This window comes from Sturnira hondurensis, unplaced genomic scaffold, assembly GCF_014824575.4.
Source record: "Sturnira hondurensis isolate 20B ecotype Veracruz unplaced genomic scaffold, ASM1482457v3 Scaffold0021143, whole genome shotgun sequence".
Taxonomy (NCBI): domain Eukaryota; kingdom Metazoa; phylum Chordata; class Mammalia; order Chiroptera; family Phyllostomidae; genus Sturnira; species Sturnira hondurensis.
The window spans coordinates 524329-546502 of record NW_028093774.1 but is presented as its reverse complement, the minus strand read 5'-3'; the positions used below and the strand labels follow the sequence as shown (position 1 = coordinate 546502).

General features: G+C 54.6%; 2 protein-coding genes across 5 annotated transcripts in view; one reads left to right on the top strand and one right to left on the bottom strand.

Moving 5' to 3' along the window:
- Positions 1-116: 116 nt before the first annotated feature.
- CINP (cyclin dependent kinase 2 interacting protein) lies at positions 117-8937 on the bottom strand. Of its 2 annotated transcripts, none has more exons than XM_037031766.1 (5): positions 8840-8937; positions 6802-6970; positions 4743-4872; positions 1606-1735; positions 117-864 (listed from the first exon to the last, which is right to left on the bottom strand). In XM_037031766.1, the coding sequence occupies exons 1-5, from the start codon at positions 8844-8846 to the stop codon at positions 377-379; spliced, it is 924 nt and encodes a 307-aa protein (XP_036887661.1). In that variant the 5' UTR covers positions 8847-8937; the 3' UTR covers positions 117-376. The 2 variants fall into 2 exon arrangements, with proteins under 2 accessions (XP_036887661.1, XP_036887662.1); XM_037031767.1 differs by having other exon boundaries at positions 545-845; positions 8840-8933.
- A 72-nt stretch (positions 8938-9009) lies between these two features.
- The window catches only part of TECPR2 (tectonin beta-propeller repeat containing 2), a 71076-nt gene continuing 57911 nt past the window's right edge, over positions 9010-22174 (top strand). For 2 of the 3 annotated variants that reach the window (XM_037031765.1, XM_037031763.1), the window contains exons 1-2: positions 9010-9097; positions 13936-14219. In XM_037031765.1, coding sequence (XP_036887660.1) covers positions 14001-14219 — 219 coding nt within the window. In that variant the 5' untranslated portion in view covers positions 9010-9097; positions 13936-14000. Of the gene's footprint in view, positions 9098-9503; positions 9609-13935; positions 14220-22174 lie in introns of those variants that run through there. The other variant, XM_037031764.1, reaches the window with a different exon arrangement.

The following is a 22174-nucleotide window of genomic DNA, read 5'->3' as shown; positions in this document are numbered from 1 at the left end:
TTTCTTAGGCTTCTGTTCCCGGGGAGCACGGCAGCACTGACCCTCCCAATGTGTGTCTGCAAATATTGCCGAACTATAAGATTTATGATAGGAGAGCCACGCGGAAGAATCATCACTCGGTTGCGGATAGGCAATTTTTTTTATAGAGGGCGTTCTTTTCCATGATGCCATCGATGCCCAGGTCACCCTGTGGTATTTTAAACATCAGCTGTAATTACAAAACTAATATAGCTTCAAAAATTCAAACAATACAGACAAGTATAAAGTAGAAATACCAGACCAGGAACTCGCTACACAAACGTGATCCACATAAAATACACCTGGTTTATAAAACCAGGAACATTCTGTGGCTCTGTTGAGGGGCTCATTTATTTCATTATTTCACACCGAGGTCCTCATGGGTGACAGGGACACATGACGCTGAGTGAGCAGTTAACGAGTGTGTCTGGAGAGGCCGCAGGGAGCTGGTGAAAGGGTCCCGTCTGGAAGACCCTAGAAGGTGGGCGGGTGGCCGTGCCAGAGCCTGGGCATGGCACTGGGGTACGGGCGTGGGTCCCACCTGCAGGCTGGTCCAAGCGGGGGCTGCAGAAGCCTGCGGTGCAGGCGGGGCTTGGAAATCATGCGTGCAGCCGTGGTGGCAGGTCACAGAGCTCGGTGCCCCGTTTCGAGCAGCATGCTCTCCAGAAGCAGCTTGCTGTCGCTCCGCACGCAGGGCTGGTGCAGCCACAGGGACAGGTAGGTCAGGGTGAGGTTGCGGTCCGTGGTGTGCGCCAGCTCCCCGACGATGGTGCGTTTCAGGAGGAGCTCCTCCTGGTACATGGCCAAGAGCTGGCGGGCAACCTCGTCTGTAACATGCGAGTCTCCCTTTAACGGCAGGAAGTGAGCAGGCGCCCTTGCCTGGGAAGGGCGGCCACTCGGACACGCTCCTCGCTGCCCCCCAGAGCCAGCAACAGCACCGAGACTAAGCACCGGTAGCCGGTGCCGGTAGCCGGAGGGGCTGCGGCAAGTGCCGCGACTGAAAGCGACTGAAAGCGACTGAAAGCGACCCTACCCTTTCTCCCCGACTACTGAGAACCCGCAACGGTTGTAAACAGTCGGTTAACCTCCCACCGACAGCGTTTCAGCACACGTCAGGCTAGCTGGCTTTACCTTTTCCTCCCTCATTGAAAAGCACGATCTCATGTTGATATCAAAAAGCTTAGCCCTTCTTTTGAACTAATAAAGCTAAAAATAACAGTGTCTCATAGAGGTTACTAAAGTAATGAATTCCGTTTTTCAAGCAGTCTTTTTCCTGCCTGAATGAATTTCATGAGGTTCACTGAAGTTTTATTTTTTTCATTAAAACAAAATGGGGGAAAAAACCTTTAAAAAAAGTCAAGATTGCTGTCTTTGCAGAAGCGGCAGACTTTATTCTACTCATTGGTTGTAAAGGGCCAATCGTGGCGGCTTGTTTCATGGGTCTCCAGTTACGCTTCAGCGTTCTTTGGTGACTCCAGCCGAGAACAAATGCTCTATTTAAGATGCCCCGTCTCCACCCTCCGCACGGACCCTCCTGATTTAGGTCAGGCTCCCGCCCCGCCCTGCAAACCCACAGGAAGCACTCACCGAAGCGGGCCGTGGGCCACGTGTGGAACAGCGGGGGCCGTCTGCCGTCCTCCCCGTGGTGGTACCTTTCGAGTTCGCAGATCCCCTTGGTAGTTGAAGACAGCTTTTCCATTTTCACCTGTATTTTTGTCTGAAAAGATAGTAACTTGGGATGTAATAACAAGACTTGACATGTCCTCCGGTCTCAGGCTCAGTCACCCTAAGATTTCAAAGCTGGGAACCTAGGTCTGCGGAGACCAGAAGCCCGGCAATTCAACTGCACCAACTGTGCGCACAGCGAACTTCCGGGCAGGCAGCTGCCTGGGTTGCTCGGGGCTAAACCTGACCCCCAGTCCTGGAGCAGACAGAGCTCCCGAGAGTTCCCACGGGCACTAATCTCTTAGCACCAGAGACGAGGAGGATTCGTCCACAAGGCGGACTTCTGCCGGTGTGGAGGGCGAGACAGGACGGTCAGCAAGTGAGCTCACTTCCCACTCTGGCCGCCTCTGAGCTGCCTCTCTGAGGCCAGTCTCCTTGTTTATCACACAGCAACGATGAAAGGCAGCCCCACACCTTCCAGGAAGGAGCTCCGGGAGGAAGTGACGAGACACTGGCGGTGCCTCAGGGTAGCCAGCCAGGCCCCGCGTGAAGCTGGTGCCTGGCGCAGACGCCATCCCCGCGGCCCTGCGACGGGTCGGTCTGACAGACTGCCTGCTGGTGCCGTGCAAGGGTTTGTTAAATAACACAACTGGGTGCTCGGCCGTAAGAAAGAAGGAGATCTTCCCCTTTGCGACAGCGTGGATGGACCTGGAGAGCACCATGCGGAGTGAAGTCAGCCGGTCAGAGAAAAATGCCACGTGACCTCACTTACATGTGGGATCTGATGAACAAAATAAGCTAACACACAGAACAGAAACAGACTCAGATACAGAGAACAAGACTGACAGCTGTCGGGGGCGTGGGGGGCGGTTGTGGGGCTGGGTGAAAGGCGAAGAAAGCAGCCAAAACATAAAAACCTTTTTGACACAGACGACAGTGTGGAGATCATCGGGGGGTGGGCGCAAAGGGGGATAAATGTGGTGGAAGAGCCTTGACTTGGGGTGGTGAGCATGCGACACAACATACAGATGACACATTACAGAACGGTACGCCCGACACCTACATAATTCTACCAGCCAGTGTCACCCCGATACACTCAATATGCACACACACACATAAAGCAGGTGGGCGAAGCCACTGGGAACTCAGGTTTGAGTGGCACAGGGCTCAAGGACCACACTGCCCACTCCTAAGCACAGTTAACTTGATGCGCATGGGGAAATAAAAAGGATCTGCGAGTTGTCCAGGTCTTCATTCCCTGCACTCGGGCCTCCCACCACCCTCCAGTGACATCCGAAGCGGCTGGCACTGAATTCAGCCAACGTTAATTTTTAAAGAATGGCACTCCTTTCCCAGATCCTTTCGGGCTCAATAATTCCCTTGGCTCCACCCCAAGAGGCAGACTCCCTGCCTGCCCGACAGCTGGGCAAGTGCCCAAGGTTGCTGAGCTTGGGAGGAACGCAGCCGGGACTGAGACCTCGCTTCCTGACCCCAAGCCTCGATGCCCAGTGCTCGCTCTCTCCTCCACACTTGGCAGCAGCTCCCTGGCACACCCTCTTCTAAGAAAAGCTTCTGCAGGTCAGGACTGCAGGGGTCCTGCAGGCCCGACGCCATCCTGTTCGCATGTACTTGCCACAGTCCAGCGGGTTCTGGGAAAAACCACTGTAAAAGTGTCCAGTCTTCAACAGCTAATTAATTGTAATCTTCAGTGGGTCACTCTGCCTTTGTCATCCCCACCGGCCCAGAGCTCGCCCACCAGAGACGCAGTGTGGATCGGGAGCCAAAGTAGAGAAACCTGGAATCACAGAACCCGCCCACGGTGTCCCTGCCTTTCTGGGAGTGGGGCTGACAGACGACACTGCTCACCTAGGGCAAGAGGGCAGAGAGCGTCCCCAAACAGCAGGACAATCACAAAACCCTGATTGTTTAGAGGGGACAAACAGCCCCACACACACCAAATGGCTGACGTCGGTGTTGCTTTTCGATCTAAAACAAAAGGTTACGTCACCGAGATGTCCTCAACGCGCCGTTTACTTTCCCATTTCGGCGTTTCTGAAACCAGCCCACATCCCACAAGGGACGTGGTATTTGGAGTGCAGTGTCGTCTGTGTCAAAGAGGTTTTCATTTTTGGGACTGCTTTCTTCACCTTTTCACCCAGCCCCACAACCGCCCCCCCTCCGACAGCTGTCAGTCTTGTTCTCTGTATTTGAGTCTGTTTCTGTTCTGTGTTGTTTCCTGAAAAACTCCTTTGAATCCTAAATCTGAGTAAGTGGTTTCCTGAAGAAATGTAATTATATTCAACACACTCTGTTAGAAAAGGCAAGGAAGCAGGTGAGGTCTAGGAAACGTCTCCACCAGCAAAGGCTGAAGTGCAAGGTTCACAAGTGCGCTGTAGTCACTCAAGGTCAGACGTGCGCAAACCCTCATTCCTGCACCCAGCAAAGAGGTGCCCTGTGGTGTCCGCGTTCGGTGGCCAGGGTGGTGGGCACTGAACTTCAGTCACCAGTTCACTGAGCAACCACTTATCAGCCCAGGGCCCACAGGCCGGCTGGCCCGCAGCCTGCTTTTATGTACGACCACGGGCTAAGAATGGGTTCTGCATTTTTAAGTGGGTGAAAAAAATCCAAAGAATATCTGGTGATGCGTGAAAAGTATGCAATTCAAGCTTCGGGGTCCATAAGTAAAGTTCTGCGGGAATGCAGCCCAGCCATTCGCCTCCACCCTGCCTCTGGCCGCACGGGCGACACTGAGCAGAAGCCAGTGGCGAAAAGAGAGGCTGGGAGCCTACAGAGCCTTAAAATAGTTACTGTGGAGCCCTGCGAGGGGGCGAGATTGCCCCAGACAACACATGGGACCCAAAGAACAAAGGTCTAGGACAGCATCTTGGGGACATCAAGACTTGTGGACCAGGCAGAGGAGGCTGAGGAGGGAGAAGCCATCGTCTGAGCAGGAACGACCGCCCAGCATGGAGCACGGCCCAGTGCCAGGCGAGCCTCTGGGCCAGAGGCGCTCAGGAGTCAGGGACGGCACGCACAGGGGCTGGGTCCCTGGGCCTTACCAAACCGGCCACAGTGGCCCGCAGCTCCTCGCACAGCGCCTCGAGCTCCGCGCTGTATCCGGGCGGCCTCTGCTCTGCATTTCCGTCGCAGGCTGGGCTGCTGCTCTCTAGCTCGGCCTCGTCTTTACTCCTGGACAAAGGGGAAGGGGGGAACAAGTCACCTTCTGTGAGCTCCCCTCAGCCGGTTAGGGTAAACCCGAGACATCGCAATATGCAGGGAACGATGTCAGGGGTTTCCCCAACATGCTGTTTCACGTCATTAAACGTTGACTCATTAACATATGCAATGAATACATCTGTCAATTACTCAACTCTGCCCTAGGATAAGTCAATTACATCCGGCCCTGGGGCCTCCTCAGCATAGGGTGTAGTGCTGGGCACGAAGATGACAAGTTCGGAACGCATTTTGTGAACTGAAGGCTGTGACCCATGGGGCAAGAGAATAATCAAGTGGAGTCACAATCAGCACTGAAGGGAAAAGTTCCCTATTAAAAAGGGAGAAAAGTCAGAGCATCTCATGGGACTGAGCAGGATCCCACAGGAAAACACGGCTGGGGCCCGAAGTGCCTGATGTGCTTGAGGACAATGGTGGCCTAGAGGCGCATAAGCAGGAGGATATCTGCATGGAATTATAACTGAGAAATGTGATCTAACCGGGAGACAGCAGTGGCTCCCACAGGTGAAGGGCTTAGTCCCCGAGAGTGAGCCTCTTGGGTCCAGGTTGTCCCCTGTCATCTGACCGACGACTGTACGTCAGAGGGTCCTGTGACCCCTGCTCGAGTGACTCACAGAACTCTGGAGAACAGTTCCCTTACGGCATTACCGGTCATTGCAAAAGGCACTAAAGAATATGAAAGAACAGCCAGACGAAGAGGTACGTGGGGCAAGGTCCCGGAGGGGCTTCTGTCCCTGTGGACTTTGGGACACCCTTGCAGCACATCAAGTGTTCTCATTTACCCACGCGGGAGCTCTCCAAACCCCACAGGTGGATTGAGCCAGTGGCTGCTACTGCTAGTGATTAACTCAACCTCCAGCCCCTCTCACCTCCCACAGGGGTGGCGCTGAAAGCTCCAGCCCCCCGCTGCTTGGTTGGTTCCCCTGGCAACCAACCCGCATCCTCTAGGGCTTCCCACAAGTCACCTTATTAATATAAACTCAGGCATGGTCGAAAGGGACTTGTTATGAATAGAAGACACTTCTTTCTTGTTTTTTCCCCCCCCAATTTTTTTATTTAATTATTTTTCAAGTACAGTTTTCTGTCTATTACTCCCCTCCCATCCCACCCCCAAGAAGACACTTCTTTCACTTTTATGACTCTGGAGCTATTTCAGGAACTGGGACGACTTGAGGACAAAAGACCAAACATTATAACGAAAGAGTCTCCCATTGCTCTTGTTTATTAGGAAAGTATAAGGGGTTTGGGAGTTGTGTGTCACGAACAGGGAGGAAGACAAAAGAGATATTTCGTACTATAAATCACAATGTTGCAAAATAAAATGCAACATTATGAAGAAAAGGTCCCACTTACCAACCACCCCAACGCTATTCTTCCTAGAAGAGAACAAAGTCATGAACTGAGCCTGCACCCCTCCGATCTGTTTTTATAATTTTATGTATTTTGTATATTTAGATGTAACCAGGGACAGTGTACAGGGTTCAGCAGGAGTAAGGCCTGCTGGATTGTGGTTGGAAGGGTAATAATATAAGCGTACTAATTTATAGTTTTAATTTGAACATGTCGCCCAAAATGCCACATGGTGTGCTTGAGTGTGATGTTGTTATGGTACAGAATTACATGCTTATGATTTTGTAATAAAAGAGTCTATAATTTAAAAAGGGGTGTTATTTGTGCCAGACCCCGAACAGTGTAATTTTGTATTTAAATGTACATTTACACTTCATACTTGCATGTCTCATTTTACCACTTGCTTTTTTGCTTATTATAATTTAATTTGTCCATGTTGATAGAGACCACTCTTCCCCTATAAGAGATCCCCACAAAACTTGTGCCCAATCATTAAGGATGAAGAGCTGGGAGGGGCTGTGTAGCTGTACTTACAATAAGCTGATTTTCGTGTTGGCGATATTATTTGCAATAGCAAAGCCTGCATCATTGAGGGTTTCCCATTTCAGGATTAAATTATGCCAATCAGCTGCATTGTCCTTAATTTTTCTCGCGCTGACAGATAAGACAGGCTTTCTGGGTGTTGCACTTCCTAGAGTCTTTGCTGGTGGGCAGTAAAAGAAACACAATTGTTACGGAATTCATGGCCACAGCTGGAGGGCAAAGGTTCCCAGAACTCTCCACAGTAAAACTGAAGGCTGCATCAACTGGACAAGTAAGTCACGTGGACACTAGGAAGTCTGGATGGCCAAAAAAGTTCCGAGAACAAGAACGAACAGAATGGTTTTTGCAGTTGAAGACTCGCCAGAGACGGCTGGGTCCTTTTCCAGCCTAACGGGTCCACACAGTTTTACCTTAACCACTTCGATTGCTTTCAAAGGCTGGAAATCAGGTGAAGTTGTGACTTTCTGCTAAAACCTCCCAGCCCCGAGTCTGGGCTCTCTCATCGCCTGGTCTCAGGCACTGTGGTGCCTCACGTCTGCTCAGAGCTTTGTGGTTCCCAAGTGCTTCGTGGAGCCCAGGACACTGACAAGGCTGGCCCAGGATGCAGGGCACCTCCAAAGTCCTTCAGGACCTGACCTCCTCTCCACCTCAACACTTGCCCGAACCCCTACCCGGAACCCCCATAATCTACAACCAAAATGACCTACTGGCAGCTCCCAAAGTGGAGTCAGCTACAGACCTTCCCACGCGCAGTTCTTTCTGCTAGAAAGTGCTCTCCTTTCTTGGGCTAGTGCTGCCCACCCCCCAAAATGCACCCAGATCCCATCCCCCATGGGAAGCCACCCCGAGACCACCCAAAGCCCACTCGGGCTGTTTGGGCTCTTCCAGCCCTCCTGTGCCCTCTCTCCTTCCCCACTCAGAACCCGTCAGAGGCCGCTCGTGGCCCACAGGAGGACGTCTGAACCCATGAGAGGCCCCGAAGGGGTGCTGCGCACTCACAGTGGTGCGGTTCGGAGTCAGGCCCCGAAGACCAGCGCTGCCCTCGCCAGTTAAGTAACCTCTCAGAGCCCCAGTGCCCCGTCTGTAAAATGGGGATAAGACCTGTCTACTTCAAAGAGTTGCCGTAAAGGTTAGATAATATCGGAAAAGCTGTGAGGGCCTGGCAGGCAGGAAGACCTCTCTCCAACATGTGGCTTTCCATCACCACCAAGCAACAAACTCAGTTCTGACCACATCACCTGGAGACAGCATCAGATCCCCGGGGTTAAGGGCTCCTGTTCCGTGTGCCCTCTCAGAGCCTCAGCACACAGTAGGTGTTGAATAAAGTGTGCTGACTCGAGAAACAGCTTGTACCACCCGTGCTATACCATCATCCAAGGGGTTCTCTCCCCCAGTAGGGGCTCCTTAAAGGCCAGGATCACATCTGATTCATCGCCTGTCAGCCCCACCCCCAGCACATGCTTAGGAACCAAAACCAGTTCTGACTCCAACAATGTCACAGGCTAGTAGGAAAGACAGACCGGTGACAGAGGGCAGAGCAGAGTGAGGCGGAGGACGGTGGGAGGCTCCTAGCCCTCCAGCCCCACTCCCCATCTGTTGACATCACCTCCTGGGATCGCTGTGTGGCTCCAAAGAGTCGATCCCCGTCCAGCCCTCCGAGCCCTTTAGGGCACACAGGGAGCACTCGCCGAGTGACAGCTTTCAGTACAAGCGGAAAGGACTGTGCCTGGTAATTCCACCCAAGGGCCGCTCAGGGAAGGTGCTCCGCTAATGCTAATTTGTAATGTCAAATACGACTTGAGCGTCAGGATCCGCTGACACATTTTTGCGTTCAACTCGTTCTACACATGGAAAAACTGATGCTCGGCCTAATCCACCGGCTCCCGGGCCGACAGCAGGGCCCGCGCGGAGCCAGCGGGCTGGGCTGGAGCGACGCGGGGACCCCGTTCAACCCGGAGGCCCCGGGCCTCCCGCCCAGTCCCCACAATTTCACCCTCCCCGCCCGGGGGAACCAGCCTCTCTCACGCACCTTCCATGCGAGCGGCTGAACTCTCCGGAAAGAGACCCGAGGCCACGCCCACGTCGCGCGGAATACGTCACTTCCGGCTCGCCCCTCCCGCCGCCACTTGTGGCTCTGCCGCTCTAGCCCCCGGAGGAACCGGCTGTCGCTCGGCGGGGCGGGCCCGGTGGCCCGGGGGACGAGCTTCCGGCAGCCCCGCGGCCCGGAGTCCATCTCTCCTCCTCCGGCCCGACGGGCCCGACGAGTCCCGAGGGGCTGTCGCGGGAGGTGAGTCCGGAGACGCGGCTGGCGTCCGCTTCCCCGCCGCCGCCCCTCCTCTCAGCGACTCGGGGTCGCCGTGCCCGGCTCGCCCCCTTTCCTGCTCCCGTCTAGCCCGTGCGGGTGGCCGATGCTGAATGTCCGACCACGAAGCGCCCGCCTGGCAGACGCCGGCGGCCCGCGGAGCGCTGCAGCTGTCGCCCTCCCTCCTCGGCCCCCGCTCGGCGCGCCCCCGCTCCCTGGCTCCCCGGCTCCTCCCACGCCGCGCCCCCCGCCGCTCGGCCTCCGAGCGCCGGGTCTCCCGGACTGAGCCTGCCTGCGGTCCCCGGCTCTTCCAGCCCCCGGGCTTCGCGCGCGCCCCCGGGCCATGGCACGTACCCAGGGTGCTGAGGAAGTGCTCGTTCTCTGGGTCCTGCTTCAAGGCCCCGGTCGTGCAGGCTAAAGAACGGGGCTCAGGTCTGTGCTCCGGGCAAGCGCTGCCACTGCTTTGAGAGTCCGTCCCACAGTCAGCGATCTGGAAGTGACGCTGGTTTCTGCCAGCGGGAATGGTTAAGGGGGTCGTGTGGAGGACCAAGCCCGTGCCGGCAGGCGCTGCCTTCCCACGAAGGACAGCTCTCCTGCCGTGGCTCTTCCCGGCTCTGCACGTCCTCACTTTCCTCGCGGAGGTGCCGCCGTTTATTTTGTTCCATCCGTGGGCGGCGTGTGGGCGCACACTTGCCTTGTCTGCTGGAGTGACCGGCTGCCCCGGGGTGGACTTCTTGGCCAAGGTCCTGGAAACAAAATTTTAAGGAAAGGAGTCCTGGGAAATCCCCAGACCCAGACCCCACCACAGGCCCTGGTCTCCAGGGGCACCAGGTTCTCTGAGCTGCAAGGCTTCTCTGCTTGCACCCACCCAGTGAGCACGCACCTTATTAAAACTCCGACCTTGCTGGGTTTTGCAACCCGACTTGCATCCCGTGGGTTCGTTCCTTCAGCAGGTAGTTACTTGGGGTCCACTGAATGCCAGCCACCGACCCAGGCTCTGGGGTGCTGGGTGGACCGGACAGACCCAGTCCCTGCCTGCGGGAGTCCTCTGGCTTGGAGAGGGACCGACGGGTTAAGGATGTCCTCCACCAGAGAAGCGACTAGGAGGTAGCCTCTGTTAGGTTTCAGCTGTTCCGCAGCCATGTTGTCTCGTGGTAGAAAGTTGGCCCGGCCGGGTTTGCCCTCTTCTCTTAGAGAAGCTGTGCTCGGTGCCACTTCACGGAAGCCTCTGTGTAGCTGGACAGAATGGCGGCTGGGGCTCCATGGGGGAAAGAAGGCGACGGCACCTCAGGTGGTAGCGGGGTGACCTGGGAGAGCGAGGAGCAGATCCGGCATCCGTCCAGCGGGGGTTTGTGGGCTGCATCGCGACCTGGCTGGGGACTGGCCACTGGGGGCCATGAGCTGCTATTCAGAATGTGGTCCCCCTGTGAGTGGCGGCCGAGTTGGGCCTGGACAGGAGACCAGTGAATGTTTGCGCGAGGGTGGCGGCGGCTGTGACAGGGCAGTCTCCTCTCTTGGGATGTCGTGCGGGGGGAATCCTGGCAGTGTTTTGAGAGAGAAGATAATTAAACAAAAACGCATGGAGCGTTGGTTGCACTGCAGTGTCTGTTGGTCTTTGGAGCCCCGTGGAGTGTACAGACTAGGAGGGCGTGGGCAAAGGCAAAGGGCATCCACCGACGGGAACGGCGCCGTGTGGAACAAAGGCCAGCGTGTGTCTGTCCGAGGGCATCTGCTCAGGCTTCCTGTGGAGAGCTTGTCCTCATGGGTATGCAGGGTGGGGAGGCCCGGTGGGCTCCAGGCTGGGCTCAGAGGCTGGCAAGCCCCCACGATGCAGAGTGGGGTGTGCGGAGGTGGGGTGGCCTGGGAGGAAGCGTGATGCGGAGCATCAGCTGGCACCGACCCGGAGGTGACCCAGTCCCGCCTAGAAGAGACATGACTGCTTCAGTCTCATTAGGTTCAGCCATAAGGTTTTCACACTTAAAAATACTGTAGGTGTTGTGGCCAGACTTCAAAAATAGACCCCCACCACCGAGTGCTAATCATCGCTTCCTGGAGGTTTTGGAGGGAATCCTCGAACCACCTCAGCCAAGGGCACAATTTAGACTCGAGGTTAGGAGTCTTAGCTCCGCCTCCGAAACAGCACCTGCCTCGATGGCTCAGGGCTCCAGGAGTCTGCGCGGTGGCGTCCCTATCGCCTGTGTGTGGGAGTGATGGCAGGGGGAGGCCGGGGCTCCCGACCCAGGAGGAGGGCTGTGCTCAGGACTCTGAGTGTGAGGAAGGAGGCGCTGTGCAGCAGTGGGGCGAGGAGTTTCCGTGTCCGGGAGGGGGAGGCAGGCCACCTACATCAGGGTGTTCTGTGAGGGTTTCGCGGCAGTGCGCCAAGGACAGCTGCTGTTAAGGAAGGGTGGGAGCTGTCACCGCTGTCACTGTCATTGCTGTTCCCTCTGTCCTGGTGTCCCATGCCTTTAAGAGATCTGCATGCTCTCCCAAGGTGCCTGCCAGGGCCCTTCTCACTGGAGTCGGCCCCTTTTGATTTCTGGGTCATGTGGGTCTCACCCACTTCTTGGAGTAGGTGCCCAAGCAAGGCTTGATCTTACTTTTAAAAGTTTCTATTTCTTTCTTTATTTTTTAAAAGATCTTATTTATTTATCTTTAGAGGAGGAAGGAGAGAGGGAGAGAAATATCAGTGTATGGTTGCCTCTCGTGCGTCCCCTGCTGGGAACTGGCCTGCATCCCAGGCATGTGCCGTGACTGGGAATTGAACCGCCATCCTTTGGTTCGCAGGCCTGCACTCAATCCACTGAGCTACACCAGCCAGGGCTATTTCTTTATTTTTATAAGGAGGGGGAAAAGGGGGAGAAAGAGAGCAAAAGAAACATCCACATGTGGTTTCCTATTGTGCAACCCCCACTGGGGACTTGGTCCCCAGCCCAGACATTGTGCTGCGACTGGGAATCAAACTGGCGACCCTTTGGTTCTCAGGCCTGCACTCAGCCCACTGAGCCACACCAGCCAGGGGGCTTGTTTTTGCTTTAAAAAAGTTACAAACTTACACTGTGCTGCTGTGTGGACAGGGCCAGCATTCACCATCCTAATTTCTGTCACACTGGGTGCCTAAAACTGTATGACCTTGGGCACATTTTGGAAAAACTCCTGGAGTTTCAGCTTTCAGCGTCTGCTAAAAGAGGGTGGTCAGTGCTCTAAGAGCCACAGGGGGTGGGGCTTGTCAGGTGTATCCAGGGGGAGTCCCGCCCCTTGGCCCCCCACCCACCTGGGCTGGCTGCTGTGACTCTCAGGCCATGGAGGAATCAGAAAAGGCATGAGAACCTGGATGGGCCCGCAGATCCGGGGCCTCTGTCTCAGCATCGAACTGGGGCCGAACTGGGGCCAAACGAGAAAAAAGATGCTGCTTTGTTGCGCTTCCCTTCTTGCCGCGTGTTCCTTCCTTGCAAGTTTTCCTTTTCCATAGCACGTGCATTTGGTCAGTACACACTTCCTGAGTGCCTCCTATGCGCCCCGCCCTCTCGCAGGTGCTGGGGTGGAGGTGCGGGTGGGGAAGGCGGGCTCTGCTCCTGTGGGCATTACAGACCAGGGGTGAGGTGGGGGGCAGGCAGAATGGCAGAGAAAGGGGGTATGTGGGGGGGTGCCCAGCGGGGGAGGGAGCCACTTTGGGGGGTGGTGAGGTAGGCCTCATGGAGGAGGGGATGGTCCAGCAGAGACCTCATGCTGACAAGAAGCAAAAGCGGAGTGAGAAGGAACCTTCCAGGTGGGGGCGTGGCCGACACGAGGGTCTCTGGGTAAGTTTCTGAAGAGGGGGCTTGGAAGTCAGTCAGTCTGTAGAAACAGACCACCCACAAACAGACTGTAAACCCAGCATCCCAAGAAGGCTGTACTAGAGGAGTTCGAAAACCTCTGTGAACCTAAAGGGCTGAGGTGCCCCCAGGTCTAAGCAGGTACAGAGCGTCCACCTGCAGCTGTTGCCTGTCTGTCAGAGCTGTGACCGTGACCGTGGAAAGGGCCCAGGACTTGGAGGGGCAGACCTAAGCTCACATGTCAGCCTCGTGGTCTTGGGCAAGTCCGTGAGCCTCTAGCCTTCAGTGCCTTCATCTAACAGCGGGGGACGATGCCCCCCATCCTGTACGGGGGGTGAGGGTTAAATGAGGGACTGAGCACTGTAAGCTGTGACCTCCTGTGTGAGCATCCAGTGTGTGCTGAGCGAAGCGTTGAGCCCAAGCAGCCGAGAGGTGCGGGTCTCAGAGCAGCGGAGCAGAGGCACGTGCAGCGAGGCCCTGAGTGGGGGGGGGCTGTGGCTGCAGCTGGGAACCCTCACAGCCTAGTGCGCTTGTGCCTTCGGGTCGGTTTGCTGCTCTTTTAGGACCGAGTGTCCTCCCTGGCGGTGTCACGGTTGGGGCTGTTCCAGGGAAGCCTTCCCCACCCTCGGATCCACACCGCTGTCCCTCCTCATCGAGACCCACAGAGTCACACCTCGTCCCATGCAGGTTGAAAATGTTCAGTGTCTTTGCCTCCCTGGCTAGCTCACGAGATTCTTGAGGATAAGAACTATTTCTTACTGTTCTTCCCACCCCTCCATAGTATTTATCACAATATAAATTGCAGGGACCAGCACATAGGTAAGTGCATTCTGAATTAACACGCTCAAAAAGAAGGTGATCTCAATGACAGCTGGTTTATCGCCTCTGTTTAACTAAGGTCCAGCTGTAGTTGTTACCCACCTGAAAGTTCCCTGTCCCTGTTGGAGACGACTTCTCTTTGGCACGGCTGGAAGGTGAAAGCATGACCGAGCCTTGTTCTCTGGCCCCCAGGTCTCCCCAGATGCTGAGTCAGCTCTCCGCGTCCTGCCAGAAGACCGTCGCTGGGCGCCCTGGCCATGGCGTCCGCGGCAGCGCCAGTCACCTTCAGGGAGTTCTGCCCCTTGTACTACCTCCTCAACGCCATCCCCGCGAAGGTCCAGAAGGGCTTCCGCTCCGTGGCGGTGCACCTGACGGCCCTGGACGCCAGCGGGGACTACATCGCCGTGGGCAGCAGCACCGGCATGCTCTACCTGTACTGCCGGCACCTCGGCCGGATGAGGAGGCACAGCTTCGAGGTGAGCCCGCCGCCCCCGGAGCCCCGGCTGGCGCTCGCCGTGCTCGTGGGTTCCAGCGTGGGACCGTTTACTGCCGCTTTGCTGGAATGTGGCCTTAGAGTCTCACCCACACAGTACTTTAAAACCGTCTCTGACCGAGGTGGACTATAGCTCAAAACATTGGTGTTTTTAACTTTCTTTTCCTGTCTTCAGAAATCCAGCATCACCTTCAGTGTGGTGCGAGAGCACCTCGCGTTTCACACTCAGCAGGGCAGTCTGGGAGTTCTTTCTGAGTGTGTGTTTCTCACCTCGCCTAGACAGATGGCCTTGAACACCCATAATTGCTCTGGTGAACTTGTCACGGATCAAGGACCCGGGTCAGTGTCAGCTGGCTGCCCTGGTGGTCTCCGTGTTGTGTCGGTTGGACGCACGAGTGTCATGGACGTCCCTGAATACACCCATTTCGCTGGTGTCCCGGCTGTTTTGTGAGAGAGACTCAGAGGTGACCCAGTCACAGCTCTTACCTCGTGGCCTTGTGAGACCACTCTGAGTGCAGTGGGCTTTCACAGACGGAGACGAGGCTGTCATGTTTAAGAGAAATGTTTCCAGATACCTGGTTTTTATCAGTATTCAGCTTCTTGAAGTCTTAGTTTAAAAAGGTAGTTTCTCCTAAGCCTCTATACTCAGTTTAAAATGACAAAATGCTCCGCATGCCGTAGCGCTTACCGTCCGCCAGGTGTGGCGTCGCTGTCGGCGCACGTTGGGCCCGCTTCATCCGCACAAGCTCTGTGAGGCGCGTGTTGTTCCTGTGCCCACTTCACCAGTGACAGCTGAGGCACAGAGTGTTAAGGGATGAGCTCACGGTCAGGAGTCGGGGAATAATGGCACCATTGTCTGAACCTAGGCAGGTTGGCTCGAGTTTATATTAATATTTTTTATATAAAAAAGCTACACTGTTTCTTTTCTTTGATTAATAGCTTATGGATTTGACTGATCAGATTTCCCAAACCTTTAAGACCATTACATAGTTCATCTTCACAACTGTGGTTGTGAACGAATTTATCTGAAATCTGTCGTACACTTCCACACTTAACCAGAATGACGGGCGGACCTGACGGCAAACCCCTAACAGGACCAACCAGAGAAACCCGTGCCCACACACACCACAGTGGAACTGCTGAAGAGTGGAGACAATGGGAAGTCGTAAAAGTAGCCAGAGGAGAACGACACGGTGCCTGTAGGGCAGGCGGTCGGAGTGACTGCGGACCTCTCATCAGAAACCCGGGGCCAGGGGACAGGCCCAGCATCCCAGAGTCCGGAAGGGGAGCTGTCAGCGGGGAGCCCTTCGCCCAGTGGAAACCCCTGTCAGGAAAGAAGGCCACGCGCACGCACACCGGGTGGAAGGGGACCGGGGGCTTCGCTGCCAGCACGCCTGCTCGGAAAGCCCTGGCCCCTCAGTGATGGGGGGTGGTAGACGGGCGCCTGGGTAGATACCGGGGACGGGTTCTCTCCTCTAGGGTTCGTTAAAAACTATGTGAGGCCCTGGCTGGTGTAGCTCAGTGGATTGAGCACGGGCTGCGAACCAAAGTGTCGCTGGTTTGATTCCCAGTCAGGGCACATGCCTGGGTTGCAGGCCAGTTCCCAGCGGGGGATGTGAGAGGCAACCATACACTGATATTTCTCTCCCTCTCTTTCTCCTTCCCTTCTCTCTCTAAAAATAAATAAAATCTTTAAAAAAATGTATGTATTTGACAGGCAGTCAAAATTTAAAGACACATTGTCTGGTCAAGGTTTTAGTGTGTATAGATGTAGTAATGTACAAGAGACTTCAGCATAGCAGAGGAGAGTAAGGGCCCTACCTGGCGGTAAGTTCTCTACATGCTACTCGAAAAAGTGATGTCATCCCTAGGGCCACCACCGAGACGACCTGTCCAACAGGGTGCCGGAAAATGACTCCAGGTGTATCAAAAAGGAACTTTTAAACGTACACACAACTCACAGGAAAGCAAGAGAGGAGAAGCAGAAGAAGGAAAAACAGGGAACAAGGAATCAAAATGTACCAAAAATTATATTTAATGGAGATTTTCTCACGTGTCAGCTAAAAGACAGAAATTTTGGAAATGAGAAAACTCACGAAACAACTGTTTCCTATAAGAAAATCAGTTTAAAATAAACAGGATAAGAAGGTAAAGAGTAAGAGGATGGAAAAGGACACACCGTGTAACCACCAGTGAGACGGGATCTGGAGCGGCTGTGTCAGTGTCGGAGCTGCCTCAGCAGAGAGGTGACCAGGGAGTGAGAGAGGCCTGCATAGTGGTGAGAGGGGCAGTTGTCCAGGAAGACACGGCAGCCCCACACGTGTCCCGAGTGACACGTGTTCGTGTCCTGAGCACCAGAGCTTCGTGGCACATGGAGCAAAGCCGACAGAACTGAAGGAAGGACCACAGAAGCCCATGGTTGTAGCTGGACACCTCAGCACCTCTGCCTCAGAAGTGGAAGTAGTGGAGAGAAGACCCACAGGGACCCAGAGCTGAGCAACGCAGTTGGCCACCGCGACCCACTTGCCATGTTCAGAACGCTCCGCCGAGTACTCAGTACTCAGAGTACTGAGTACTCAGTACTCAGTACTCAGCTGAGTACTCCTCCTTGCAGGTGGACATGGGGCACCCACTAAGGCCAGATTCTGGGGCACGAACTGCACCTTGATGAATTTAAATTACAGCAGGCTTCCCAGAGGCTTGTGTGTCGCCTCATCTGTTCTTTCACTTTTTAATCGAAGTATAATTTACATTAAGTGTGCTGATCCGAAGTGTACAACTCGATGGATGGATGTGTGTACACCCGTGACATCATCCAGATCAAGGTACAGAACGTTCCAGCAGCTCGCAGACTCCCTGGTGCCTCCTCCCAGTCCGTGCTCCTCTCCAGGATGGCTGCTCTTCTGACTTGTGACTCTGTAGGGCAGTCGTCTGAGCCCCTTGGGGCTCACCCCACTACTGAGTCGCTTTCGCATTCAGGTTTAGACTCTTAGGGGTTTTAGGTGGTGGTTGTTCCAGGAAGTGTATCCGGGTAGAAAGCAGGCCTTATATGTGATCAATAGAGCCTGGCATGTGTTTGTTTTTCCCCAGGATTTTATTTATTTATGTCAGAGGGGAGAGAGAGAAAAAGGGAGGGAGAGAAACAGCAAGGTGTGGTTGCTTCTCACACACCTCCTGCTGGGGACCTGGCCGGAAACCCAGGCATGTGCCCTGACTGGGAATCGAACCAGTGACCCTTTGGTTTGCAGCCCACACTCAATCCACTGAGCTATACTAGCCGGGGCATGTGTTTTCAAGAATAATGCTTTTGGAAACCCTTTCTTTTACTGTACAAATTAGCAGGAGAGAGCAGATGGAGACACAGGGAGCTCTTCCTAGTGGGTGCCAAAAGCACGAAGAAATGTGGTGAGAAGCTAATAATAAGCACAAAAATGTTACAAGCTTGTTGAACAGATGGCTGTGACATATGAGTTCTGTCCAGAAGGTATCCAGCCATGTAATACGAGAAATGGAGAAATTTATTGAAGAAAATACAAGGTACAAGAAACACTGTACAGCCCTGGCTGGTGTAGCTCAGTGGATTGAGCGCGGGCCTGTGAAGCAAAGGGTCGCCAGCTCGATTCCCAGTTGGGGCACATGCTTGGGTCTTGGGCCGGGTCCCCAGTAGGGGACACAGGAGAGGCAACCACATGTTGATGCTTCTTTCCCTCTCTTTCTCCTTCCCTTCCCCTCTCTCTAAAAATAAATAAAATATATTAAACAAAAAAAGAAACACTGTAAGCAAGACAATGATGCCTTAGTCCCCTCCAAAGTAGGCACCTTGGGACCTCACAGAGTTCTCCCAGTCACCATCAGCTGCCCTGTTGTATTTTCCTGAATCTCATTGATGGTCTGAAATCTCTTCCCTTTAAAAGGTGATTTTAGTTTTGGGAAAAGCCAGGGGTCGCAGGGTGCCAAGCTGAGATGTAAGGGGGCTGAGTCATCTGGGTGATTTGATGTTTCATCAAAAAAACTGTACATGAGACCTGGTGCATGGGCGGGCGTGTTGTCTGATGATTGTCCAGCTGCCAATCACCGGTTGCCCACAGCTGTAGCCTTTTGAATCATTGGGATAGTTTCCACGGAGGAATGTTCAAGCTTAAAGCGAAATTTGATGCAGATTCGTTGCTCTGTTTGCTCAGTCATTTTGAGTGGGGCGGCCACACAGTGCACACGCCCACTCAACAGTGTTTACCACCCCCACTGACTAGTGCAGTGAGGCTGTCAGTGTTCACGCATGTGCACTCCAGTGCACTCTCCTTGGCTGCCAGGTCACGTCAGTGTCACGCAAACCGTTCTCATTATGTTAACAATGCCTGGACTTTGTACATAAGAATAGATGAGAAAGACAACTTGACCTGAGTTTTTAATTTTCTGTTTTGAAATCAAATGTATGATCTATGATGTCTCTTGTCAGCACTCAGTGGATTGTTGAAATTTTAAGGCTTTGCCATCAAATTCTTTGCTTTAGCCACAGCTATGCTGGTCCACATTTCTGCCACTATGCCACACTTGGCTGTCCCCATGCGCCCATCTGTATTGGTCTAGTGCTCACCACTCGCCAGGTCCAGGTGGGTCCTGGAGATGCAGGAGAGAGCACAGCAGGCCAGGGCCCTGCCTGCGTGGGTCTGGGCTGAGGGGAAGGTGAGCAGGAGCAGGAGCAGGAGCTGGACCGCAGGGCTGGTCCAGGTTTAGAAGACTTTATTTATTCTCAGAGAGAAGGGAAGGGAGGAGGAAGCATAGGGAGGGAGACATGGATGTGCGAGAGAGACATCAACCTGTTGCCTCTCACAGGCCCCCAACTGGGGACCTGGCCCGCAACCCAGGCATGTGCCCTGACCGGGAATCGAACCTTTCATTTCACAGGCCAGCGCCCAACCCACTGAGCCACACCAGCCAGGGCCTGGTCCAGCTCTAGCTCTCAGTGGGAACTTCGGGGAAGGGCTGACAGAGTGGCAACCAAACAAAGAGGGAGCAGCCATGCTGACGCGTCTGGTAGAACACTTGTGCTTTGGAACGTTGTGAGTGTTCACAGGACTCACGCCTAGTATGTATGTGCACCAGGGTGTGTGCGTGCATATGATGCCCATTTATATTAGATTGTAGCTAGAGGGGAAGGCAGGGAGAAAGAGAGGGCCAGAAACATCGATGTGAGAGGGAAACATCCATTGGTTGCCTTCTGTACACGCCCCAGGGAACTGAACCTGCAATCTAGGCATGTGCCCTCACTGGGAATTGAACTGGCGACCTCTTGGTTCATGGGGCCGTGCCCAGCCTGCTGAGCCACACTGGCCAGGGCTGCAGCTAGTGTATTTTGAAAAGCAATGTAGAAACGGCAGTGCTTGTCTCACCGCATCAGCCAGAGGTACGTTTCCCGGTGCTTCCTTCATCTTTCCCTGTGGAAGGAAGCCCGAGGTCCGAGTTCTGGCGTGTCGGTAGCATTGCAATGCGGCAGTGCTTTTCAGCCTGGGCGCCGCAGCACACTGCTGTGCTGCAAGGATTTTTACAGCCTGCGGCACCTGACTGTCCAGTCAGTGGCACTGACCTCTTGGATTGTCAAATTTTAAAAATGACAACAGCCCCGAAAGGTTGCTGGTTCGAGTCCCAGTCAGAACACATGCGTGGGTTGCTGGTTCAGTCCCTGGTTAAGGCGTGTACAAGGACAACTGATTGATGTTTCTCTCACATCACTGTGTTTCTCCCTCTCTTTTTTCGTCCCTTCCTCTTTCTTTTTTTTTTTTCAATTTTTTTATTTAATTATTTTTCAAGTACAGTTTTCTGTCTGTTACTCCCATCCCATCCCACCACCCATCCTCCCCCCCTTTCTAAAAATAAAATCTTTTAGAAAATGACAGTAGCCGATACAACAATAGCTGTCTGCTGTGAATGAATCAAAATTGTACCTATTTTTTTTTTCAGATCGGCAAAAACCACATGTTTGGTGTGCCGCAGGATTTCCGTAATTAGTTTGAGTGTGCCGGGAGGAGGAGGGGGCGGAAGACCGCTGCGGGGCTGCTTCCGTTCCCTCGCTGCTGGGAATTGAGCTTTCGGGTGTTTTTACAGTAAAAATTGTGTTTTATTAGATGCCCATTCTCCCTAAGTTGACCTAAGTTCAATTTAATTCCAACAAGGTTTTCTTAATGGCGATGGACAGGTGGTTTAAAATGTGTATGAAATCGTGATGAGTCCAGAAGAGCCCAGGTGCTGGTGGAGAAAGGACGAGGTGGGAGAAGCTGCTCTCCGGGGACATAAGGCTCGGGAATGCTCAGGAATTCGGGCGGTGCGGGGTTGGCAGGGACAGACAGGCAGGGCATCGGAACGGAGCAGGGAGCCAGAAGGGCCACACGTCTGTGTGAACACTCGGGTACCTGCAGAGGTGTGTGGCCAGTCAGTGGTGAGGGGCGCCCGCGGCCCTGCTCCTTCACGTGCTGACTGTGGAGACCGCGAGCCCGGTGCGCCCAGTGCGGGGAGGTGGGGTGGGATGGGGTGGGGGTGGGGTGGGGGCTGCTCTGTGGTGGGAAGGGAGATGCACCAGGAGATACACCGGCCACTGCAGCCACCGCCTTTGTTGGACTTGCAGGTCTTCGGAAAGTTGTGTCACTGGTCTGGCTTTAGGTGGTGGCTATTCGTTAGTAGGAGAGGGAAGCCAGGGAAACAGTTCTCACAAACCTGGTGAATTTGTGTCTTTACTCAAGTCACCCTAAACATTTCCAAGTGTCCGGCCTGTCGGTGGTGTGACAGTCTGCGCTGCGTGCCTGGCCTCCCAGGGAGGCTCCCAAATAGAGCGTGCCTGGCCTCCGTTCCCACGGTCCTGCTCCTGCGGCCAAGAGCGCGTCCCCACGCGCTTCCGTCCAGAGGGGAAGCCGCCTGCCAGGAGCCCGAGCAGCGGGCAGCACACCGTCCTGACAGCCACACGGGAGTCCTAGAAGCCACCCCCTGCTACTTTCCAATCAGACTGGTCCTGAGGGGTTTGATGGTTGGGTTTCTGTTGTGGAAGTGGAGTTGCCACAGTCAGGCCCCGAGAAGTGCCCCCAGGAAGCTGGAAACGAGGGAGACCGAAGAGAACCTCACACGGTGGACGAGCGCGGAGACGGACCGCGTCCTGACAGATGGGAGAGCGGCTCCCAGGCCGGAAGGAGACTGGACTGTCCCTTCCTCACCCAGAGAGAAGTGGATGAGACAGAGGAAGTGGGCGGCCTGCTGCGGAGCAGGCCGAGTTACCTGCGCAGCTGGTGCAGGGCCCATGTGCGAGCCCTGGCCCCTTGCCTCGGCACACTGGCTTCCGCCGCCCCAGCGGCCCTATCAGAAATTGCTCTGTGCCTGGCAAGCAGCTTTTGGACTGACTCTGCTCCCAGGTCCATCCGTCAAGGGGGAGGAACACAGAGCTCACCTACGTGAGCGTCTGGTTTGTCGGGCCGTCTGCTCACTGTGCAATAACCAAAAATAAGTCAGCTTTGTGGCTCAGACCTCTGCTGCTGGTGGGCGGATCCACTGCTGGACACTAAAGAGATGGAGTATCTGGGACAGGAAGGCTGGGGCCACACCTCCGGGTGCCGACTCTCCAGTGTGACTGTTCGGCACACCTGCACTCTTGTGTAAGGATGCACGCACATGTGGTGAAGCTCTGAACAGGCCAGGGCCTTGCGATCAATCCCAGTTTCAGGGCAGTGACGTGGGTGGCTGGGTGTGAGTCAGGGAGAGGGGCACCCAGGGTCCAGAGCTGCTCTGGGTGTCCCATTTCCCACGCTGGGTGGGGCCTTGCAGGGCTCATTTAGGATAACGCTTTAGCCTGTCGTGTGCAGTTACGACATTGTAAATCGTCTTGGATATGTGATCGTCTGTCCTTAGTCGAAAACAAAAACAAGGGCAGTGCCGCACCAGGAGGCGCCCAGGGGGCAG

Bases quoted from the DNA above. Each gene is read 5' to 3' on its own strand.
- CINP (XM_037031766.1), bottom strand. The intron at 1,736-4,742 runs GTAAGGCCCAGG...CTATCTTTTCAG, and splicing joins GGGCCACTGTGGCCGGTTTG to ACAAAAATACAGGTGAAAAT. The intron at 865-1,605 runs GTGAGTGCTTCC...CTGCCGTTAAAG, and splicing joins GTGGCCCACGGCCCGCTTCG to GGAGACTCGCATGTTACAGA.